At 35.6% G+C, this 21,524-nt stretch overlaps 1 protein-coding gene across 1 annotated transcript in view; it reads left to right on the forward strand.

Annotated features, from left to right (window-relative positions):
- Positions 1-21,524, forward strand: part of NBEA (neurobeachin) — a 539,268-nt gene that overhangs the window by 286,877 nt on the left and 230,867 nt on the right. The window contains exons 36-38 of the mRNA XM_067291201.1: positions 271-335; positions 14,066-14,174; positions 17,889-18,055. Of these exons, the coding sequence (XP_067147302.1) occupies positions 271-335; positions 14,066-14,174; positions 17,889-18,055 (341 nt within the window). The remainder of the gene's footprint in view (positions 1-270; positions 336-14,065; positions 14,175-17,888; positions 18,056-21,524) is intronic.

The raw sequence follows: 21,524 nt of genomic DNA on the forward strand, positions 1-21,524 counted from the left end.
AACAAGTTTTTTTTCCTCCAGACAAGGAAAACAAAGTTTGCTTGAAGGGAGGTATAGAAAACATGACCACCTAAAATTAATTTGCAAATCAGAATGAATTACAGTTTTTAAATGATCAGGTCTTTGAAAGAAAGACCTTTGAAAGAAAGAACAGCATTAAATTAAGAAGTTCAAGCTCAGTTCAAGCTCCTTAGGCAGTTGTCCAGGTCAGTTTCAGAAGCACTGTTTAAAATCCTTGGTTTTTGATCATGTTATGTTTTATCTTCTTAGGAATGGCAAAATTCTATTCAGAAGAATGCAGGACTTGCATTTATTGAGCTCATCAATGAAGGAAGGTAATTAATTTTAAAGCTTTTGAACAAGTAGTCATTTTGCATTTTATTCCATTGGGTGATAATACTTTCTCACCATCTGTTCCAAAAAGATTGTGAAAAGGCCATTTTAATTAAGAGGTTTATTGTTTAGATACTTTGCGTAACAAATATTTAACTTGGAAATGTATACGTTCTTACATTTTTGTTTATTGACCAAAGAAAATAAAGCCCCTGTGAGCTGTATATGGCTCTGGATTTATCTGAGAGTTGAACTACCATCTTACTGAGCAGCAAGGTTGTTTTACCGAGACAGTCTAGGGAGCCCAATCTGTAAATCCATCTGCTGCTCCATCTGTTTTAGGAGCACAGCATTCATTGTACGGATGCCCTTCATTATATTATCAGTTCATAAGGAATTATTTTATCTAGAATTTCTGGTCCAATTCAAGTCTTGTGTAACACACAGAACATCACATTTATAAGAGCTGCCTTGCTTTTGCAAGTTGTTAAGATGCTTTATTATCAATCCTCAGGTAATTTTAATGCTGTGTCTGTTTACATCTTCTACTCTGTGCAATACTTGACAGTACTTTCAGCCAGACAGCTGGGCAATAATGGGGCACTCTTTGGCCTTGCTGGTAGTGGAATGCCAAAGACAAATGCAGCCACTTGTGTCATGTATGTCACTTTCATTGGCCAGGAAATTAGATCCATTTAAATCTAGATTTCTTGATATGTGCAGTTGAATAAAAATATTCATAGTAATGTGCCCATTGAAGAGATTTTGTCATTTTGTGTGTGATTTGTTTTTTTTACTGATAGTATGTCATTACCAATACTGAAATACCAAATCATCTGTTGTCGAAATGGTCTCTTTTTTACAGTAGGATTTTTTTTTTGTCTAGCTGTTATTTCTATCGTGAATCCATTCATTTGAAAAGAAGACTGGAAAATATCAGAGATCAGGAATATAGGAACACTGCTATCTGGAAAATAGGAATGTGTACCTTTATATCAGATTTTTGGTTGGTACAAATTCTCTTAGATTCATTGCAAGCACTGAAGTTACATTACAATATACTAGTTGGAAGTGTAGTCCTTTTAATTGGAAATTCTTGCTACAAAGTAGCATATGAGTTTACACAATAATAGGGCTCATCTAAGTAGGTCATCTACTGCACATTATTATACAATAAATGTTGCGCAATAATAGACTGAGTAATTATAGTAAGCTCATGTTCTTGGATGGTAATATGGAAAGCTATTCTGCCCCTTTTTATTTTCTCAACCTTTTTTTTTTAAGTGGAAAGTTCTTGTAAACTGTTTTTGCTTACAGTAGCACTGGATAATAAGATCAGATATTATTGCATGCTCACTGTTGAGAAAATGCTTGTTCTGAACAAATCCCATATCTGCATTTTTTTTAGCTCAAGTATTAAGTTATCAGTAGACTTTCTACTCCCTCTAGCAATAACTTTTCAAAAGGTAGTAATAATTAAGAACTGCTGCTTAAATCCAGTCAAACAAATGCCTAATCAAACTGCCCTTAGACACATGTTCCTCCATATACTTTTGTCATAAACATGTCTTAGAATAAATGTGTGAGCATTAGTAGAATGTTTGCTCTTCTTTACAATCAGCCCATCCGTTTTTAATTTATCCTTTTGGGAATAAAGATAACAATCCTTTAAGTGGAAATTGTTATAAATATTTATTCTACTTAATAGCTAAACTTGTGAATGCAATTCATCAATCATAGCTAGAGAACGCAATTGTGCAGTTGTCAACAATTAACAGGACATAAACAGTTGATGAATGTGCAGCTGAATTAAAGTGCTCCCTAGGATAACCTGAAATTATAAACTGGATCATTTAAAGGAATCTAACAAAGGATCTTTATAATTAAAACAAAGCAGGGTTAATGAGATGTAAAATTGCATATAATCGCTGTGCAATAATGATTGAATTTTAAATTATTAAAAGCAAAATGAAGACTAAGAATATTTTGAAGGATTTTCTGGATAAGATTTTGAGAGACATAGGTAATAAATCAACAGTTTTAAGTGATCTTTTTCGTTTGGGGTGGGGAGGAAAGGGATTAGATGTTATGTAGAGGATCATAATTTTTAATATTTTCAGTTACACATCTATCTTTTTTAATATATTGGCATTATTAGGAGATTTTCTGAGTATCTTAATTTTGTTGTTTCTGCATTAAAGCATTTGAATGCCTTTCTGATCGTTGACTTTATTAGAAATGTTCTGAAACAAAATATTTCAGTTCAGTTGCATTTAAAAACACATAATATCTTTGTTCCCATCACTTTAAGAATTTGTGCTTTCATTTTAAATCAGTCAATTTATTGTGTTTGTTTTTGTTTTTACTCATTTTAGATAATGTTTTGCTAGGAAGGTCTGAATGACCCAATTGTAAAATTGAGAGCACAAATACTCTGATAGAGTTTTCTAAAAACAGGAATTTGGAGAAGGAAGAGAGCTGGAATGCCTAAATTTAATCCTGAGTTTGTTCTTAACTGTCTGTGAGTTTAAAAAGTTACCTCTGCATCAGGTTTTATCATCTATAAAATAAAGAAACTAATTGCTGGTATGAGAGTTTTGTGATAAAAATGGTTTGCAACATGAAGATGAAGATACATTATATGATTACTAAATTTTATTAAAAAAACTCTATTATGACAGTTTTCCATATAACAAGAGCCTCTGGCTATAGATTTAAATTAATATTTTAGAGGAAAATATGTGCAAAGATATTTAATTTGGGAGTGGAGAATAACAGTCAATAATAAACCTGAAGGGTTTACAGAGACATTCTGCTTATGATCTTGAACTTTATGCTTCTTTTTAATCAGTCTTATACTATGAATATCTGTTATTGAGGGTATCACACATGTCAAGAGCTCCATTGACAGCAGCTTAATTAGGATTTCAGATTTATGTTTTGGCATACACGGAAGTAGTCTTCTTAAGAGTTAGATATATCTGCAATGTTAGCTGTAAAAGGGAACATCAAAAGAACTCTTTAGGAATGATGTGGGAGGGAGACTGCAACCTGCAGTTAAGCAAGGTAGTGATGGGTAAGGTCAAAAGCAAAGGGTGCAGGGTGATGAGAACAAGAGAGTGAAAACAGGAACACCCACCTCAGGTGAACATGTACACAAACTCATGCAGCCTGAGAAACAACCAGGAGGAACTAGAGCTCCATGTGTAATCACTAAACTACAACATCATTGGAATAAATAAGATATGGTGGGATAGCCTGCATGACTGAGTGCTGTGACGAACAGGTACAAGTTCTTCAGAAAAGGACAGGCAGGGAAAGCGAGAAGGTAGCATTGCCCTCTGTACAAAGGAGCAGCTTAGATCTATGAAGCTCTTCAGTGGGACTCTTGACAGTCTGGCAGATAGTTTGTGGGTCTGGTTGAGAGGAAAGTAATGGTGACAAAATGGTGGGAGTTTGTTACAGACCACCCAATCAGGGTGAGGGAAAGGAAGAAGCCTTCTTTAAAAAAAATCGAGGAAGTCTCTGCATCAGAAACCCTAGTTCTTATGGGGGACTTTAGCCTTCCTGACATTGGCTGGAAGTGCAAGAAGGTGGAATGCCTGCAGGCAGGATGATTTCTAGAGGATGTTTGGGATAACTTTTGATACAGGATGGACCAACAGAGATGACACATAGCTGGATCTGCTATTCACTAACAAGGAAGAGTTGTTTTAGGATGTGTTAATTAATGGCAACCTTGGCTATAGTGACCATGAAATAATGGAGTTCAAGATTCTGAAGGGGTGAGGAAGGAGAATAGCAGAGTACAGACTTTAGGAGAACACATTTCAGCTTATTCAGAAAATTGGTAGTTGGGATCCCATGGGAGAGAGCTCTGAAGGTTAAAGGAGCTCAGAAAAGCTGGCAGACCTTTAAAGACAGCATCCTCCTAGTACAAGAATGGGTCATCCCACTACTCAGGGAAAAGGTACATGTATCAGGAGACTGGTTTGGCTAAGCAGGGAACTTATGATGGAGCTCCATTGCAAAAAGAAAGTATGCAAGAGATGGAAGCAGGAACAGGCTAGTAAGGAGAAATTTAGAAACCTTGTCTGGGTGTGTAGGGATGGTGTCAGGAAGGCCAAGGCTCAACTGGAATTGAGACTTGAAAGAGCCATCAAGGGTAACAAGAAGAGCTTCTACCACTTCATTAGTAGTTAAAGGCTGAACAAGGAAAAATGTGGATCTGTTGCTGAATGGGTGGATGATAAGGCTGATGTACTCAATGACTTCTTTGCCTCAGTCTTCACCTACAAGATCTCTCAAGCCTCTGTGCTTAGTGCAAGTGTCCAAGGAGGAGAACTACCAGCAGTGGATGAGGATTGAGTTAGGGCTAATGTGAGAGAACTTGACCCATACAAGTCCATGGTACCTGGTGGGGTGCATCTGATGGTACTGAAAGTCCTTGCAAGGCTGCTATCCTTGTCAGGCTGTTCTCTGTCATCTTTGAAGAGTCATGGAGATTGGGGAAGGCCGCTGATGCCTGGAGAAAGGTGAATATTACGCTCGTCTTCAAAAAAGTCCAAAAAAGCCGGGGAGCTTTAGGCTGGTCAGCCTCACTTCTATCCCTGGGAAAATCATTGAGCGAGTCCTTTTGGAACACGTTTCTGGCCATGTGAAGAAGATAGTGACTGAGAACAATCAGCATGGATTTACCATGCCTGACCAACCTGACTGCCTTCTATGACAAAATCACTAGATTTTTAGACAAGGGAGAACAGTGGATATCATTTACCTTGACATTAGCAAGACTTACACGCTGTCTACCACAGCATCCATGTATCAAAGTTAGAACACTGCAGTCTGTATGAGTGGACCACTAGATGGTTAGAAAACTGGCTAGACGATTTGGCTCAGAGGGTCAGGTTAATGGGTCATGCTGTACCTGGAAGACTGTGACAAGTGAAACACCACGAAGTTTTATCTGTCTAAGAGACAGATGTTGCAGATATTATCTTTCAGAATTGGATTACTATTCTCAATTCACTTCCATTTCATTCCCCCTTTATGTTTTCACTACACTCACCTGTGAAAAGGGATGACCTTCTTGCTTCACTTAAAATAGTTTTGTTTAATTATTGCAGAATTTCCTCATTTTGAATAGCAGGAGTAGTCTGATCACAATCTAAATTTGAGGAAGTACAGGATCATATTTCATCTCAAATCTCAAATTGTAGGCTTTGTTTCTGTAATTCTATCTCTATATCTAAGTCTGATTTCTGCCTTTAGCCATGAGAATACATACTTTCGTATATCCACCTACCTGGACCTCCAGATAGACTTAAGATTCACAGGGGCCTTCATTTTTAAACTGTGTTGTGTTGAGAGTGTTCACTAATTTCCCAGAAAGAGTGACAGAATGTTTAAACAGACTGAAAAATTGTTTTTGTTTAAATGTAGATGAATTCCTGATTAAGTCCTCAGCTAGGACCGTTGGTTAACTGCAGGAAGTTTTCTTTTTGAAATCCTCTGTTGCAGTTTGGCAAGAGGTTCTGCTATGTTTTGTTTGTGGTAAATGAGCTCATAGTCATTACTCTCCTTCTGTAGTATTTAAATGTTCAGGCCCTTTGCTGGAAGGTATATCTATGGTGCTGTTCACCATGTTGGATTTATGACATGTGTGCATGCAGTTGGATCCCTAGATACCACTTGGAGAACTTGTTTGGCTCTTGGATCCGAGCATACATGGAGAAAGGATGCTGTTTGTGGTTCCTCTCTTGGCAATGAGCTTGATCACAGGAACCTTGAGGTCAGAATATGGAGCTCACCTGAACCACTGAGAAATGCAAGATATGTGGTCTTGAGACATCATGAATATTGTGTAGATGTGGGCTACCAGAACAACTTGCCAGGCATGCCTGTCTGACATGCAAAACCCAATATATGCAAATTCTGGCAGAAAATAGCACTTCGCCAGCAATAGTACTGGGATACAATATGTAAGTAAGAACAAAAGTGTTTGATCATTCTCTCTTTGACAGATGTAGCCAAATTCTGTTGTATGTTGGGTCATTTTATAGAAAACCATCCTAAATGTCATCTTCCATCAACAGAGGATTCCTATCATAAATATTTTTGTCAAACTGGGCACTGAATATCTGTATTTCTGCTCCAGCTGAAGCATGAACTTGAAGTCCCTATTAGATGTGCTTTTTTCTAATTTCATATTCTTTATGGTGAGTGTCCTTGTCCCACCTCCAGACTAATAGTCAATTTGTTTTGGACAAAGCATGTGTTGTTATAAAAATCTGTCTACCTATAGGGCTAGTACAGCCCAGTTCTTAGATCTGTTACAGGTTTTCAGTCGTCCTCTCACCTTCTTGCCTTGTCTGGTCAGGTCATATCTCAAAGCTGAGGCTGATTCTGAGATACAGGATATTGTAAATGAATGTTTACTGGGTAAGCACTATTTCAAAGAGACAGTTTCCTCTGGATTTAGAAAATTCTTAAGCAAAATAGGAAATCTTTATTAGGAATGGAATAGATTCTTTGTAGTCAACTCTGAGTTTCAGTGAGTCTGTTATAGCTTCTGTGGTATTTCTGAAGCATTTGCAGTTACCTTCCATAAAGTTTATCTTGCCAATATGTTCATGTTGTACTCCAGTAGCTGATCTTTGCGTACTGTACTTTCAAAATTTTCCCTAGTAAATTCTTCATCACTGCCCTTTTGCCAGAAATCTTATGCTACACTACTTTCCAAAGTTTATGGGAATTTTCTTTGAAAGCATTTATAGCAGCACCTCATCTTGTAGAATTTGAAGCTCTTCAGATCAGGCCAGTTTATGCATCCTGTTATAGATACCAGGTGCCACAATAGGTTTCATTTCTTATGAATGCCATTAATAATTGTAAAAACAACTATGTTTGGTGAAAAAGTGGCAAATTTCCAGGCTGCTGCTTGGAAAAAATTTAGCTGTGGGCATCTGATGAAAGTAAGTCCGAGAAACATCTGTTTCCCTGGACATGTGAGTTGGCAGAACTTCAGGAATGAGTAGAGGAAGCAAGACCTTAGCTAAATTATAACAAATGTTCATTTTATAATCTGTTTTGAAAGTTGCTGCTTGGGAATGGTCTGCTTTTTTAGATTATCTCAAGTGAAAGAAAGATTAGGCAACATAAGCACAATTATTTTATCTAGTAATATAACAGCTAAGAGCCCTCTTTCTCTGTGTGTGAGATTGTTACTAGGAAGAACTGACTGCAAGATAGCAAAGTCAGATAAGACTAGTTAGTGAGATATGAATTTTAATCCTTCAGTTTTGATAGGAAGACAAATAGCACTGCTTGTCACAACCGATCCCAACCCACACCAACACACATCTAAATGTATTGTAAGTGTTTTATGCTTTTTTACATGTTTCCAAGCTAGTCTGGAAATAATCTTATCACTAGCTCTATTTTCAAGACTCCAAAAAAAAATTGTCCCAGGCTCTGGCTTCTTATCTGAATTATTTTTCAGAATCTGGAACTTCACAATCTAACCTTTTCAAAACCCTGAAACACACACAGGCTTCTGATTGCTTACACATGCTTTTTCACAACTTCCCTTAAACTGTAAGCACTCTAGACTTTTAAAGTAACCCTGCTGAGGACAGCATTCAGGAAATCAAGCCACACGGACTTAAAATAGCTCCTTACTTACTCCTAAATAATATTTGCAGATAAATCATCTTTATGAATCAGCAAGTCCTGAGACATACTCTCACCCAGTCTGCTGTCAATCCTACATCTGAAATTCTTGGATTTTTAGGTGAGGGAGAAGCTGCTCTGTACACTTATTCCTTCAGATACTTCAGCCCTGTCATGCTTATTTCAGAACAGCAGCATATCTTAATTCTAGTTTTTTATTTACATTTTCCATGTGTTCAGGTGGAAACTTCATGCCTATCTCTATAGAAAACTCATTTCCCCATAGAAATATAGCAGGATTTGAACACCTAAGTGATCTCAGACTGCTTTGTTGGTGGATTCTTTACTGAAAGTCCTTTGATTAGGACTAAAAACATGTCAAGCCCATTTCTTAAGGGAGCTTTAACTGTGGGTCACAAATTTGTGGGCATTTAATAGAAATCAAGTCTGTCTTGTAGAGAGAAATCATAAGTTAACACATAAGTGTCTCATCTTTTCTTTATATTGTAAGAATTGCAGCTCAAAGAGGTAGGAGTTTTGCTGATCATCAGCTCCTGATTGAGATCAGCTCAGCTGGGGAAGGTCATAGCAGCACACCTGACTTCCAGTTCTGGCAGGGGTTTCGGTGGTGCAGCTACAGGAATTGTCATGTAAGGTCAAGCCAAAAGTCTTTCTAGACCAGTGTGTTGTCTCTTTTGGTCAATCGCATATGACTAGAAAACAGTATAAAAATTAGAGCAAGCCTGTGGTGATGCTTCTCAGACAACTCCCTAGCCCTGCAGGAATACAATTTGTGTAGAGATTAATAAGCATGACCAGAAGGCCAGATTCGTCACTGTCTCAACATCAATCTGTCTGCTATGTCTTTTGAGGGCGATGCTTGCTAGGGCAGGATGAGGATTTACAAAGGTGAGAGAGAACAGTGGGTATATTTTAGTCACATGAAATGTTCAGTTGTCAATGATAAGGAGATCTCACTAATGACCGTATGTTTTATTTCCAGAGGAGAGTAAAAATAATACTCCTCTCAAATTTCAAATCTTCCCCCTGTTTAGCAAGTATATATACATTTTTATGCAAGCACCTTCTTATTGGATTGGTTCACTCCAATACAGGACGATGGTTTAGGAAGGATGCAGAGAATAGACTTTTCCTCAAAAAGGAGCATTTTGAAAAACCCGAGGTTGGGACACATAGTTGGGCAGATGACTGGAATACCAACCAACATAAATTTCATGGGTTTCAGACTTGGATTAGTGTAAATATTATATAATATAATATGTTATGTAAATGTTATATAACATAACAGCATGAAACATGGAGTTCATGCTCTTGAGAACATATGCTAGAAACTATCGGTTCATCATTTGGAAATGCCTGAGGATGTAAAAGACCAGTCTATTGTCGGCATGTTTGTGTATAGAATCATAGAATATAGGACTGTGCAAGAGGAAAATGCTATTCTAGACTTGCATCAGAAAAGGCATTTCCACTGAGATAAGAAGCACTACTGTTACTATGCAAATACTGGTGGGAACTTGTCTAGAATGCTGCTGACAGTTTTGGCTATGCACATTCAGTAAAGGTGAGTTCAAACTATGTTTGACATGAGTAAAGACCCACAAGGCAATGTTTTTTTCTAATTAGTCTGGCATACAAGGATAGAGAGATCTGGTTTATTTAGCCTGGTAAAATGGGGGTTGAGATGGAATATTAGAAGGTCAACAGAAGCAACAAGAATTATGTAAGCCTAAGGGCACCACTGGCATAAAAATGAAACAGTAAACACTGCTGAAGGATACGTTTGGATTGGAAAGTAAAAGAAGGTTTTTAACCTTCAGAGGTTTTGGAATGACCTTCCAAAGCTGTGCTGGAGGCTAGAATCTCGATCACATTTTTATAAACTGAAGATATATTTCATGCACTAAATTTCATACTTTTCATAAAGTGATGATAGTTTCTGAAAGAGTTCATATGATGTAGCTGTGTGTTGTAGTGAAGGAGAGAAGGTGTTGACCTAGAAGTCTTCTTTGTTCCTATCTCTTATTTGCAGTGCTTGAAGGCAGACTCTTTTGATGTGTTGGCAGCCTTTGATACTACTGAGTGTGAGATTTTTCCTGGTTTGCAATTCTTTCTGAATCAATTTCATGTTTTTTCCTATGAGAATCTTCTATGAGAAGTTGCAAGACTTGTTCTAAGGCCAGAAAAGTCTGAGGTTTTGTTGTTTCTGTTTTTTCTTTTCTTTTCTTTTTTTTTTAATCTTGTGCAATGCATGTGATAAGGATTTAGATAAGTAGGAATGTATTCAAATGATGATGACCTTACTGTACGTGTTCTCAGGTGTAACCCAGTTAGGACAACATGCTGAATTATGCAGTGTCTGTATGATTTCAAGATTCAGTTAGAGTTAGCTGGATATGATTTAATCCAGATACAACAGTAGTAGTGATAACACTTTAGCCATCTTTTGCTTACTAGAAATGTATTTTGAGACTACTGGACAACTTCCTGTTAGAAGCAAAAATCAGTAACAAAGAATTCAATTTTTAAGTAGAATTTTTAAATTTGAAAAGGTAACAATTTTCCTTGAACAAGTATACTAGTATCTGGCATGTAGGCAAGTTCCTTTGCAAAAACCTCTGAAAAAAATTTGCTTTGCTGACCTTGCAGTAGCTGCCTTTCCTTTCAAAGCTAAGAGGACATATTTAACTGCTTTAATGTATTATGCTTCTTTTTTCTGCCCCACATCCTTGTACTTACAAATCAAAACATCCAAGGCTTCCTTTAGATGCAGGCAAGATTCGTAAATGATGGCCTAGATTTTAAATAAACTTTCTCTTGTTTTAAAGTTTATCTTTCTGGCAATGGATTTTAAAGCTAGTATAATTCTTAATAGCCTTCTAGAAGCAAAAGCATATTTTATCTGTTCTTTGAAGTTCTCTCTCAGGTGCTTGTACATAAGTGAATCATAATATATCCTTTATGAGCACCCATTGTTATAATATTATTTAATGCTTATATGGAATTAATAAATAGTGGCCTCACTTTTGCCATAATCCCAATGGGCTAACCACCATACAAACAAATTTTTGTCTTTTTCTTGAAAAACATGCAATCAGTGATAGAGATATGAGAGTGCATGAAACAACACATTTAAAATAATATTGAGATATTCTATAGATGAGATTTTTGACAGAAAAATTGAAAAAGTACAGCTGTGTCTGAAGTTTTAATAATACTGAATAGCCTGAACTGGCCTGTGTTCATATAGCTTAGGGTCACCCCTGCTAGAGCAGAGCATCTGCATCCATCCTGCATAGCACTTAGTCCAGCTCTTCCCTGGAACCTATACAGCACCTCTTTCACCCTAAGATATCATTATTATTTTGTTTGTTTGGTTCAGGGTTCCCGGAATAACATGAGGGCTGCATTTTACCCATTAGAATGGTATGTTCTGTGTTTGCTGGGGTATGGCAACATGTGTTCTTGGATAGAGTTTAAGTTGATTAGGTTTCATCCATGTGCCTTCAGTGGACTGTCTCTAGAACCATGCCTAGACATTTTCAGGATGGGAGTTAGAGCAGTCCAAAAAATGAGCAAGGGGAAAACTAATAATTTGAGTGCTGTGGACAGTCATGATGCAGGCATGGGTGCTCAGGTGTGTTCCCTGGTCCTTTATTATTTATCATTTTCTTGACTTTGGAACTGCGGTCCCTGAAGATTTGCAGCATTTCAAGGTTACCTAAAAATCTGTCTCAGTTTGCTTAATGTGCTGTCTGAAAGCTACAGCAACTCCAAAGTTGTTTCAGGAATGGATCAGGCTTCTCAGCATCTGAAACAGAAAGGTCCATCAGAGGGTTGGGAGAGACAGCTGGGGTTGCCAGCAGTTTCAGCCATCTGATTTGAATCATCTGCTGCATGTCTATAAAAGTTCTTATTCTCTGTAAAGCAGCCAGAGACTAGTGTTGTCAGATTTTTTTTTTTTTTTATCATCTCCTCCCTGACTATTGGCAAGCAATTGATTTATGACTTGTGGAAATTAACATTCTCTAGCAATCCATTTGAAGTGCCCTGTAGGTGTTTTAATGCATAAATGGGCACTCAGAGAATGTGAAGAACACATCTTATTACAAATAAGGACAACTAAGATGAAGATGGTGTATATTTTTCTTTGCCTGTTTGGGGACCAGCTCATGGACAAATGCAGCTTAGATGTATCTATTGGGCCTTAAAAGCTATGCACAGGAGTCCCAGCTAATAAACCCAATGAATCCAAGTTGGTTTGGATCTTTTCTCACCAAATTTTTGGTAGTGGAGAGTGTCTAAAGAAACCTATTTATTTCACCTGAAGCCATCCTGAACTGGAAAGCCTGCCTAGATGAAAGCTGACTTAGAGACATTGAATTTGCCCTGTGCTCCATTTATTTACTAACTTATTTATTCAGGGAGAGATGTCCAGCTAGTAGGCACTTGAAATCTATCTGTGTGCTTAGTTTTGAATTCCTGTTTGACTCCTGGTCATTAAAAAAATTTATGGAAAATTTCAAGAAGACCTGTGATGTAAAATTTTATTGCAGATATTAGATGCTCACTTCTAGCGTTTTCTCATTTCAGAGAAGTTTGTTAAAGTCATGAATGCTCACTGTTAATCCATATCTGAATGCAGTTCTGTGCTTGCCTCTTAACAACAAAAATCTGAACACTTAACGGTAATGAAATACTAATGCATATTTTCCAACAGGATAGATTTAAAAATAAAACTAAATTTTGAAGAGTACAATGGAGGAGACTTTAATATTCCAGCCTGTAAAGTTTGCCCAAAATTCTTTATTTTCAAGAACAGTAGTGAAGGGTTAGATTTGAAAAGACTTATTAAAAGCTTGAATATCCACTGTGAAACCTTGATCCAAATTTGTTTGTCTTTGTCTGTAAACAGAGACCCCCAAATTTATGCCCTCCTGTGCCACACTTTTCCATATTAAACATTAGCTCAGGGTAAGTGTTTTCCTTCCTTCACGGATGACAGAACACACCAAGGAAGGGAGGTTAGAAAACAGTTCAAGTCTTTCCCCTCTTATTGGTGTAAGGCCTAGAAAATATAATTTTCATTTCCTTCTAAGATCTGGTGCTCCTAAGCAACAGACACCAACCTTAGGGTGGGATTTGCTAGTAATTTCACATTCTTAATAAAAGAATGTCTGAAATGAAGTGTGTTTCCCTGATGCTGCAAGAAGGAAAATCCCAGACTGTGTGCCAGTTTGGCACAAAGAGAAACAGTTCTTCTGATCCTAAACAGGCAGTCCTGTCAGATCTTTGCATCCCGAACGATATCATTTCCTCCCGACTGATAAGGAGAGCAAACCAGGTGTGAACAGACTGGGCAACCTTGGATATGGACTGTAGGGAAAAGCAGGCAGTTGGTTCCATTCTTCCTGCCCAGTAAGGCAACAGCATTGTTAAAAACAGTGTTGCTTTTTGCTGCAATTTTATTATGCATCTCACAATATTTGGAAATCTGTTTTTCCAAGAATCTTAATTTAAGGTCTCTGATTGAAATCCTCAACCTCAATCCAACCTTAAATTATTTTTCTATTTCTTTTAAGTAAGTCTATTTCCGATGCCATAACAACATGGAAACATGATGCACCTCTTCCACTCTAGTATTTAAAAACATATAAGATATATTTATATTACTTTGCAAATTTAATAGAATTTTATATCTTGGGTGGTCCCACAATTTTTGAATATTTTTAATATTTTGAATATTTGAGGTTCTCATACTGAGACTGCTGTTAAAAACCTACTGGAACTACAATACTTCCATAAAGAATTTTCTCCTTCAATAAGAAATAGAAAGCTTTTTCAGTATAACCTGCCTTGTTTGTGATATCACAAATGCATACAATTTTAGACAAATTGTATTTTTCATGTCAACTAATTTGGCAATTTCATTACATTAGTTTCATGAATTTTCATTTTTCCCATTTTAAGGAAATTTACTGAAATAATTTATTTGAAGAAAGTCAAATATAAAGGTTGATTTTGATTTTTCTTATTTTAGATTATTATGTCATGCAATGAAAGACCATATAGTGCGTGTTGCAAATGAAGCAGAATTTATTTTGAACCGACAAAGAGCTGAAGATGTCCACAAGCATGCTGAGTTTGAGGTAAGCCTGAGAGTTGGTGTAGTCCTGCTTTTCTGGTTTCACTCAGTTGTCACCTAGACTGACACTCCATACAATAAAGATTTTTTTTCCAAGAAAAAAAATTACATTGAAGGCATTTCAAAACTAGTTTTTAAAAGCTTTGGTAAATGTCAAACACAGGGAACTAGTTTAATTTCTCATCTATTCACTGAAATTCATGAACACATTTACAGCTTGAAGAAATCTCTTAATCAGAATGTCGGCTAAACTGATGTGGCAGACCCTTTAGCTTCCCAAAGAGCTTTTCTGATTTATTGCAAATAGCAATGCAAATCACATTAGTAATTATTTTGCTGGATTTTATCAACAATATATATGAGTTTAGTAAAAAAGAAAAGTAGTTAGTACACTTCAGGTACTTCCTGAAAAATAAGAAATATAGATGTTTTGTTTAAAAAAAAAGTATTTTTAGGATAATTGTGCTAGAACATTTTGGATTTTTGAGCTCTTTAGGACATTTACTTGCTAAAACTTATATTGAAACATGATATTAAATGTCTTTGCTACTTGTTAAGAATCTTTAAATACTGACAATGAGACTATATTTTAAATGTCTATTGTCTTTAAGTATTGGAAAAAGTAACTCTGCAGCTGGATCTAATAACCCTTTAATGTGCGTAATTCTTACTCCTAAAAGCAGTCAACATTTAATTGCTTTTTTCATCAGTAAGTGTTATAGTATGCAGTTCAAAATACGTTATTTGAAAATGATACAAATTTACAAAAGCTATTTTAAAAACATTTGTTTTGTTCAGTATTTAATGGGTTTTTGATGATTTCTCTAGGATTAATTTTATTCCTGTTCAGAAAGGTAACAGTGGTGGAATAAAGTTCAAATTTCATTTCTAATGTGACTTTATCGAGTATATTTTCATGTTACAGTGTTTTTATGGTGTTTTTATACAACATTTCAGTGTCAGTGTTTGTTATCATTTCCAAATCTGCCTATGCTTGCACACATTTAGATATAAATAAATAAACACACACACACGCACACACACACACACACACACACACACACACTTGAACATATTTTAAAGCTCAAGTGACCTAACATTAGGATTAAGATAGACTGACTTAGTAGTCTTGATAATAAATAGCTGTATCAATTTATTCATCTGTCAGAAAATGTCAACAAGCACCTGGTGGCTAGAAATAGGATCCAGTAATCTTAGTTTTGATGAGGTTTTTATCTCATTGAAACAGCTCTCTCAAACGTACACTTTGATGTACTAGCTTTTGTGCTCCTTGACCTAGCTGAAAAGTATGAGACAGGGAGATATCTGTTGTCATTTTGAATACACATAACCTTTGCTTCAATTTGTCAGGCCAGACAGCAGACACTTGTCATATGGGATTGCAACAACTTTATTAGCAAGCATATACTGGATATTTTGAACTTAGATAAAATCACATTTACAATTAAGTGTGTGTCAGAGTGAAGTTTCATATTGCCTCAACAATAAATAACATTTGATATTTATCAGAGCATCATGCAGTAACCTAAGATGACAATAGAAGATTGAGTTATCTGCTCTTTGAAGAATACATTGAGGTATAAGATCTGTCAGAACTCTAGATAAAATGAGAATATTCAATTAACTTCCAGCTTCTGTTAGCAAATAGGATTTAGAATATTAACTAAATTCCCTAAAGGAATAACCTTAAGTCAATCTTATTGTCTGGTAAAGAAACCAACACATTTTTCAAATATGAAAATTTTCTTTATATTTGTCACATGAAAAGCCTCAGCTACACTTTTAGATGAGTAAGATAAAATCTGCAAGTCAGAAGAAAATTATGAAATGTAGCCTGTGTAAAATATGAATCTTAGATATACTTATCTAAGGTTATGTTTAAAATCTGAAAGAATGTTTTCTATATTGTCTTTAATAATCTTGGGTAAATAACTGAACATTTTATTATTCACCTTACTTGAAAGTGGTAGGGACAAAGGGTTTTCTGGTAGTTTTCTGCTGCATAATTGTAAATCTGTCACTTTGTTTTAATAAGCTGTATTGGTATATGTTCTGGGGTTTAGTACATGTTAATTGTTGCTCTCAGCAAGAAAAGTGAGTGTCTATTTTATTTTTACCTTTTAAACTTTAATTGAATCATTATGGAAGCAATTGTTTTGCCCCAGTTGCATTCAGTTACTGTGGTGCCTGTGGAGGGGGGAGGCCACGGACCAGCATGTAAATTTTGTTCTGCAGCTACAGTTGCGGTGGGTGCAGGGGAGGTTGCTCCTAGAATGGCTGCTTCACAGTTAACTTTCATTTTGTTAACCTTTGTAATTGTTCGGGAAGAAAAATGAAAATTTAATTTTACTGTTCAATGAGCTGGTGAAATATTAACCTCATTACCGAGGCAGATCATTGTACTAATTGGTGCTTCCCTGTACAAGAAGATAAATTGAAAAATGAATTAACCCTTTATGAATGAGTGTAATGATTGTTCTTTTCCAAATAGATTACTGGAAATAATGACTTTAACATAGTAGAAGGACCACTGTGAAAATCTTACCAAATGCTGATGTGTAGTAAAAATATAGTGTGCAGACATATGAAGAATAAACTTCAATCCAGTATGAGGTTAACTTAATTTTAGCTGCTCTTCTGAGTACAGGAATATGGTAGTCTATTCAGCATTAAGTGTTACCGTATTGAGTATTGGCTAAACATGCTCTAAAATGGTGTACAATAATCTGTGGGTGCAAAAATGTATGGTCTCTCTCTTAAAAGGTAATTTTAAAATGAGCTGTTAACATTATTTTAAGAATAATCTAGCTTTTGTAATTTATATCTTAGAAAATGATACTTGTAGTGGATTTATTTTAATTGCTGTGGCTGCATTTGCCTTGTTTAGACATTTCAAATGGATCTTTACTAGGAGGAGAAATTAAATTTGAACTTAATGTGGTTTTGAAAAAAGAAATGGCAAAATTGTATCATGCCAATTATGCAAAAAGTTTTATCAAAACTAAAATATACTATAGTGTTTTGACAATTTTAGAAACAAATCTACGTGAAGGTCAATAGCCACAGCATTTATGTCTTAAAGAAACATGATGGGAATATTAGATCTTTTTCAGTTGAAGAGATGAGTGACTTTTTAAACGTTAGAGTTTTTTAGAACTTGTATGTAAGTTGTGAACATTTTTCATGTTGTGACATAAGACTGAAAATATGCCTCTTAATTTAATAAAGGAGTTTCTCTTTAGTATCCATAATAATAAAATTATGAATCTGATTATTAATTGTAAATCTTACAGCATTTTAAAAATCAAGCCAATATATATAATATTTTTCTGCAAGACAAATCGTAAGTTGAATATACTGTATTGATTAGGGTGCTATACCTGAGAATACTTGAAAATTTTACAGGTAAAAACCAACTTTTAAGGCATACTTGAAGACACACGCATACTGCAGTTCTGTTGTCTTTGCCATTGATGTTTCTGTTTCTAAATGTTATTAATTGAATGAGTACTTTTTTGTGTGGATAATATATAATAATAGAACCAATTCAATTGAAGGGTGTGTTCTATTCCTTCTTTAAGTATTTTAATGAGCCTGTTGGTTCTTGTCATATGTAAAGATTTTTAGGAAATAATTATTTTAAGGTGGTTCCTAATTAGCCTATCTTTTATAAAATAAATGTACTTTTTATTCCTAGTCACAGTGTGCTCAATATGCTGCTGATAGAAGAGAGGAAGAAAAGATGTGTGATCATCTTATCAGTGCTGCTAAACATCGAGATCATGTTACAGCTAATCAGTTAAAACAGAAGATACTCAACATACTGACAAATAAGCATGGTGCCTGGGGAGCTGTCTCGCACAGGTAAGAGGCAAACATACAATGCATGATTTTTAAATGTAGTTTTCAAAGTTTAAGAGAAGCAGTCATTGCATAACTGAAATATAAGTGTTAGAAGCTAGTATTGCTAAAATGTATTTTTTCTGTTGTTAGTCTTTTCCTCATTTACGTTTTTTGAAAAGATCTCTTTACTAAAGATTCACAAAGTCCTTTACAGATTGCAGACATAATATTTTATCACATTTTAAATAAATTATAATAGAGTATTTTTCAGTTATAATGCAGCCTTACTGTTTGTATACCAGTAGTTTTTGAGGCACCAGTAGTTTTTGAGGCTCCAGTATTAGGATCTTTCTGAGCTAAATGCTGCAGATGAGACTGTAAGAGATAGTTTCCTATATAGATATTGACAGAGGAAGGCTGTGATAAAGAACAGAGAGGCAAGATAACTTGTTTGCCCTGTCTGCCAAACTGGAGGCTGCCAAGTCTTTTTCTTGTGTTTGCATACTCAGCAATGAATACTTGGTTATTTATTTAAATGGAACAGCTAAAAAAAGATTAAGGAAGATCTGCTCCCAAATATCCAGTTTTTTATAGTTTATTTTCCTATTCAAGTCAATGCTTCGAATCGGGCAAGCAGAGCAGAAAGTTCTCTTTTAGTTCTGAAAAATCTTTTCAGTGAAAATCTAATTGAGACTGATATATTGATGCAAAATCTTTTCTACAAATAAATATTTCTATCAAAAATTCTATTTGGGTGTAGTTTGAATATGTATCTAGTGCTTAAGCTTATTGGAAAAGATGTTGAGTAGTAAATCTGGCACATAAGTAATAATATTTAATAAATACCATTTATACTGTTCATTCTTTTTGTCATTCTGTCTAGTTGGCTCTTGCAGTAAAAAAATGTAATTTTTCATGTTCATCATCCTTATATCTTCCACAGAAATCACTATTTCCTACCTGATGGTGGAGAAGTATTTATTTTTTTAAGGTGGTAGAAAGCATAGAAGAAATTCAGTCTCTATAGAAATTCTGTAGTCTAACATCAGAGAGGTTCTAATGGAAATTATGAAAATTACTTTTAGAAGTATATGATATGGTTAATTCAAAATACCTTAGTCCGTAGTGGAGACTCATCTCTAGATGAGGCTTAAAGCTGTTTATCTGGAGCCTTGAACCTGATTAAAATATGTGAAAGTTTCAGTCCCTTTAATGTCTTCAAAATTTTGAGTAATGTTGTTGCTCAAGTTCATGACTGGTTGGAGACACTTTGCAGATGCAGATCAGTTTCTCTCCTTGTCATTGGTCACTGATATTTGAAGGAGACCATCTCTTCTTTGGGCCTGACAACTTTCCTCTCCTGTATAGTTGAAATGTCCTAAATGGCAACAGCTCACTACTGCAACTTATTCTGCACCTTAGTCTGTGATAGTTTCGACAGACCAGGAAGCAGCTTAATACCTGTGGCAAATCTGTAAAATTTCATATACCAAGCAAAATACACTTTTATTTCACTCCTATCATGCCACTTCCTCTGTGTGCCCGCTTCTCATTTAGTTGCTCATTTACTTCTTTCCCCTATCAGCACTCTCCATGTTAGATGCAGCCATTGGCCTGGTTGTTGTTTAGCTGCAGGTTGGCTATGGCTGACACTTAACCTGAAGTGGGGAAGTGGTGACCAAACAAGATCTCCAAGTTGGGTTTTCACATTCACAGGAGCCAAATAGAAGGCAAATATCTTTGCGCTGCAGGCCCTCTACCATGTGTCACATGGCAGCTGTGTGGTCTAGCACACAAATACACTGTCTGTCATGAGACCTAATGGGATTTTCACGCATCTGGACTGTGAGTGGAAAGGACTAGGATGGGAGCAGGCACGAGAAGATGCACAGTAAGAGACCGTATGGGCCTTTTTAAGGACCAAAGTCCCTGGTTCTCAGTGAGCAGATTTAAAAGGCTTGAAGTTGAGGAAGTAGAGAGAGGGCTCAGGAACTAATTAAGCAAAGAAGGCAAAAACTTTTCTTAATTAGGTAGTTTTCAATAGTTTTTTATATGATGGAAAACAAAATGGATTCTAAAATTTTATGTTCCTGTTGTCTTAGCTTGCAGAAGACGCACGTTTAAGTTTCCATTTTTAATCTTCAAGGAACAGCTAGTGTTAGCAATCTCATTATAAACTGATGCATTACAATTTGGAACTTCTCTGTGCCCTAGAAGATAGAGCCTGACTGGAATACAAAGAAATTATTATTTTACTAAAAAACAATTTGACACTTATGAAGGCCTCTATACTGCATCATTTCTGGCAGGAAGTTTTTTTACAGTTCTGAATGCATACTGCTGATTTCCTGTCCATCTCCTGAATTTGAAAATGTTCTTTGAAATTGTGAATTATGGAAATTGCTAACTGGCCCAGGAAGGGCAGGTAATGAACTGGATAAACAGTGATAAAACTTGGGCAATCATGATAAAACTTGGGCAATAGCAATGCCTTCTGATACTCAGAATGGATGAGATGGGTAAGAAACTTTTCTGAGAATGAGTGTAATTCTAAAAAGCTTCTATCTTCTATCACATACACAATCCACAGCTACTGATTTACTGATAATTGTAGTGTATTGTACATATATATATGTTTTTATCTCTCTGTGTTTATTTTTTAAGTAAAGAACAACTTTTAAGCTCTTTAACGCAGATGCTCTTGATATAAAATACTAACACCTGATTTTGTGAAATTTGATCCAGCTGTAGAGAAAATTTTTCCTTGTGTTTAGAGTTAAATACAATGAATTTGTAAGCCTTCCCATTTTTTGCATTGTTGTACGGTACTATTATACTGTACTGCATGTGTTGTTTTGGCAGAAAACAACAGCCAGCATTTACTATGCTTAATCTGTAGGTGTCCCAAAATTCACTCTTTGTTCATTTATTAAGAAACAAAGAACTAACTCTGCTGCTGGTAGCACTGTGAGTACTGGGAGGAAAACAAGGGGTCCGATGAGTGAATTCTTACAGCATTTACCAATTATGAACTTGGAATATATTATCATAAGCTGTTTTTGAAATGTCTGAAAAATGAAAATAATATTGAACGATATGAGTCAACAAAATACCATATGAAACTTTCAATTCTAAGCAGTGACATATAGCCTGGCCCTGCCCATACACTTGCTAATCTGTATGCTTTGAGTTGGTCTGAGAACATATTTATTCTTTAACCTCTCTCTCAAAATATGGTAAATAACACTGTTTTGAAAATCCTTTCTTTTATACCGCTTAAGTGTTACCTTCTTCTCTGCTTCACAAATATTTTTCCCTTCACTTATTAGAGTGAAAACCAAATATGTTTTGCTCCATTTCTTGCAGGTATGAGCATCTCCTCTACAACAAAAGGAAATTATTGTATGATCTTATTTTTTCCTACATAGCTCAGTCAAAGAATAATAGATTTAAAAAACATCTTTTTAATCTGTTGTAAATCCTGTTTCTG

This window comes from Apteryx mantelli, chromosome 1 (assembly GCF_036417845.1).
Source record: "Apteryx mantelli isolate bAptMan1 chromosome 1, bAptMan1.hap1, whole genome shotgun sequence".
NCBI classification, from domain to species: domain Eukaryota; kingdom Metazoa; phylum Chordata; class Aves; order Apterygiformes; family Apterygidae; genus Apteryx; species Apteryx mantelli.